Source organism: Staurois parvus, unplaced genomic scaffold, assembly GCF_062004578.1.
Source record: "Staurois parvus isolate SC_StPar_1 unplaced genomic scaffold, SC_StPar_1.0 ptg000611l, whole genome shotgun sequence".
Classification (NCBI taxonomy): Eukaryota; Metazoa; Chordata; class Amphibia; order Anura; family Ranidae; genus Staurois; species Staurois parvus.
The window spans coordinates 312,889-316,874 of NW_028318407.1; the positions used below are offsets into that span (position 1 = coordinate 312,889).

Here is a 3,986-nt window from a genome sequence, read left to right on the forward strand (position 1 = left end):
AAGAAAAGGAAATAAAAGAATAGAATAGAATATAACTGTGCTCTGAAATTCAAATTTTGTTTAGAATAAATGTGATTATCAATGTATTACTTTTCTAATGTTGTTCTGTGTCTCCAATCTCAGCATTGATAGTGTGATCTCTGTAACTTACAGTTGTGAGGAGATAGCGATCACTCCAATCTCAGTTGGATACCACAGTCAGTGACTCAATCCATAAGACATCTTGTAGATCTTGTGAAGTTTATTCCATAAACAGAGAATCTTACAACAATGAACATTCGATAGGTCAAAAGATCATAATGTGCTCTGCTCCATGACATGAGGATAGAGCTGCAATGCCTTACTGAGGAAAAGGGGGAGGGGCTATCTATACAGCAAGAACTAAACCAGAGGAAAGGGAGGAGCAGAGACAAGATATAGAAAACACTTAAAGGCATATGGCAGTCATGTGAAACATTACACATTTGATTCAAATTTTCTGAATTTAGTTGAATAGAATAGAATACAACGAATATAACCGTTTTCCAAAATTGGAATTTCAAATAGAATACATCTGAATGCTGATTCAATACTTTTTGAATTAGATTTGAATTTTCTGAATTTGAAACAAAACAAAACAAATTCCAAAACTGGAAAATGGAGGGAAATGAAATGATTTCCATAAGGAAGTGAAGGAAAAGAAATGTGTTGGTGGTCACATGTCTAGCCAGGACGGTCCTGCTATGCAGGGCTCCAATACAGAGAGACTTCCCCTCACTTCCTGTTGGGGAAATTGTTGTCAGCAGGACAGGAAGTGAAAGGAAACGATTCTGACAGAGTCCTGGATAGCAGGAAAAACTGACAGGGGCTCTAATCCTTCCACACTCCATCCAAAACTGAAAACACACATTGTGGCTACAGATACACTGGGAAGGTTCCGGCTCCAGGGCTATCATCTCCATCCTGGCTACACTACTTAGGGTGTCACTGACCCAGAACAAGCATGCAGCCAGTGAAGGCGGAACACTCGGACCTCCTGCATGCTTGTTCCTGGTCAGTGACACACTAGGGAGTGAAGTGAGGTTTAGGATGAAGATGACGGCCCCGGAACCTGCAGCTTTCTCCACAAATCACTCCTGTTTCCTTCCCTTCCTCTTATTGGCTGAGTATTGCACCAATCACCAATCAGATCATCCCCCTTGTGATGTCTCTGGGCAGATCTCTCACTTCTGGCTCCTCCCACATATCTTTATACAACCTACCCATACACCTATCCCAGCATGGAGGGGCTGAGTGAAGGTGGTGGTGAAGGTGTGGAGGTGTCGGATCGGGTCACACAGATCATAGAAGGAGATCCGCCCGGCCTCATAATCCAGATCTATCCTGACTCTGGTACTGGAGACACCGCCGGGTAATGGGGTCTTATTACTGTCATGTATCACTGAGTACTGATTACGCCACAACCCCTCCAACCCCCAGGACTTATTATTATCTCCAGTCCGTGACTGAGCTCCTCTCCTGTCTATATTGGGGTAACACATCCCGACTCTCCAGTACTGGGACCCCCCGACATCCACTTCCCAGTAACGTCTCCCGGAGGAGAAGCTCTGAATGCTCATCACCTGAGGATCCTGGAACCTCTCTGGTGTTTCTGGCCGATTCTGATGTGATGATGACCTGGATGCAGTTTTCCCGTCATCTGATATATGTAGATGATTACCAGCTGTCCTCACATCCAGTAATATGTCTGTAACCCCCGACACCCCCCATGTTTGCTGTACAGCCCCAATATTTGGTCCTCCAGTGGGGGAGGGTTGGGGGTCTGGCCTGGATGGTGGACCATTGATGGGACCTTTGTCTTTTGTAGTAGAATGTGGGGAGACATGTGTGCCTCTACATTTCTGTACATTGACCCCAGACATGATATCAGATAAACCCGTGTGTAATGTGTGTGAGATCCCCCCCACATCCCCATCCCCTCCATCATGGAGGAAGTTCTCATGTCTCTCTCTGTCCTCATCATCTCCATCCTCAGTATCACACAAGTCACCTGTGTCTGACTGCTGTAGGACAGTCAGTGGATCCGTCATGTTACACAACTCCTCAATGTCCTCCATCTTCCTGGACAGCTCCTCCTTCTTTATTTCCAGATCCCGAATATAATCCAACATGGGACAGGAGAACCGCTCTGCCCACTCAGAGATGTCCCTCAGGACTCTCTTCTCCAGGTCTTCCAGACGTCTCCTGAGGTCTCTGAACAGGGCAGTGACTCTCTCAGTTTCATCATCTGCTTTTCCTTGTACGTTCCTCCTGCGTTCCTGCATACTCTGGACTCTTTTCTCCGTTTCCTCTCTCTCTGTCATCAGTTTCTGCAGAACATTCCTCAGTTTCTTCTTTCTCATCTCAGAGGCCTCCTCCAGAGTCTCCACCTTGTGTCCTCTATGTTCTCCAATGAACCCACAGTACACACAGATACAGGTGGAGTCCTCAGTGCAGTAATACTCCAGGATCTTCTTATGGATGGAGCATTTCCTGTCCTTCAGGGAAGTGGTGGGGTCACATAGGACGTGTTCTGGTGACTTGCTATGGACTCTCAGGTGGTTGTCACACAGAGAAGCTTCACAATGCAGACAGGATTTCACAGCCGGTACAAGAGTGTGAATACAGTGAGTACAGAAGACCCCGGACTCCTCCTGCTCTGGATGGGTAGACTGGAAGTTCTCCACTATGTTACGTAGTGTTATGTTCCTCCTCAGTGCAGGACGCTCCTGGAACTCTTCTCTGTATTCAGGACAGGAATAACCTCCAAACCCCTCCTGTGTATCCAACACACGGCCAATACAGTCCCAGAACAAGTTGTGTCCACATCTCAGGATTATAGGATCTCTATAAATGTTCAGACAGATGGAACATTCCAGCTCCTTCCTCAGATCAGAAGACGCCATCTCTGAGAGTGGAAGAGAGGAATGAAACAGAAAGTCTCTGACACTCTGTTACCAGTGTGACCCATTCTGTACACTCCTACAAAGGGGGTGGGGGGTGGGGGAGGTGTACATTCCTAAGGAGAGGCCAGGACTGAGACACTTAGCTAGAAGGCTCCATGCACACTGGGGGGGCGTTTTGATAACACTGGTAAGGTTAGCTGTGTAAAGTCTCCTTAAAAACTGGAGTTTTTTTTTAGCATGTTTGCATTAGCGTTTAGGGACATTTTGCTGGGTTTTTTTTGTAAAAAAAAGTCCAAAAACGCTGGTTTGCCGCGATTTGCTGTGTTTTTCAGCATTAGAGAGTGTTTACAGCTAAAAAAAAGTCCTCTAGAAGCCCTCTAGTTCTGGGTTTTATTTCCAGCCAATAAATATTGTGTGTATGGACACCGAGGAGAACATGCTGGGGGGTTTCCTGGCTGGAGAAAAAAAATCATCTAAATCCAAAAACAGCCGCTGTAACAACATCCCGTGTGCATGAGGACTTAGAATTCTTGTACAGAAGGACACAGACATGTAATAAGTAGTGACGGGTTGAACACCCCCCTGTTCGGTTGAACATTCAAACTTGACAAAGGTTTAACTGCAAACTTCGAACTCAATGCAAGTCTACAGGATTTATGGCGCCAACAATTTGCTCAGCACTTTGCATTATAGCAGGAGACAATACAGTAACAATACAGTTCAATACAAGAGGGATTTGAGGGTCCTGCTCCTTGGAGCTTACAATCTAAAAGGGAGGGGCTAGTGGTACAAAAGGTAGTAACTGTGGGGGATGGAGTGGTTGGAAGAGTAGAAGATTCCATTATTAGCTGAGGGCAGGATAGGCTTCTCTGAAGAGATCGGTTTTCAGAGATCGCCTAAAAGTGAGCAGAGTAGGCGATAGTCTGGTAGATTGGGGTAAAGAGTTCCAGGAGGATGGGGGAAGCTCTGGAGAAGTCCTGGAGACGAGCATGGGAGGTGGGGACAAGGGAGCTAGAGATTAGGAGGTCTTGCGAGGAGCGGAGAGTACGGTTTGGGTGATAT

The 3,986-nt window shown here is 46.1% G+C and overlaps 1 protein-coding gene across 1 annotated transcript; it reads right to left on the reverse strand.

Moving 5' to 3' along the window:
- Window positions 1-223: 223 nt before the first annotated feature.
- Window positions 224-2,924, reverse strand: LOC149449587 (tripartite motif-containing protein 14-like). The gene is made up of 2 exons (XM_089693041.1): window positions 2,714-2,924; window positions 224-1,957 (listed from the first exon to the last, which is right to left on the reverse strand). Exons 1-2 carry the CDS (start codon window positions 2,922-2,924, stop codon window positions 1,203-1,205), a joined length of 966 nt encoding a protein of 321 aa, XP_089549167.1. The 3' UTR covers window positions 224-1,202.
- Window positions 2,925-3,986: the final 1,062 nt, after the last annotated feature.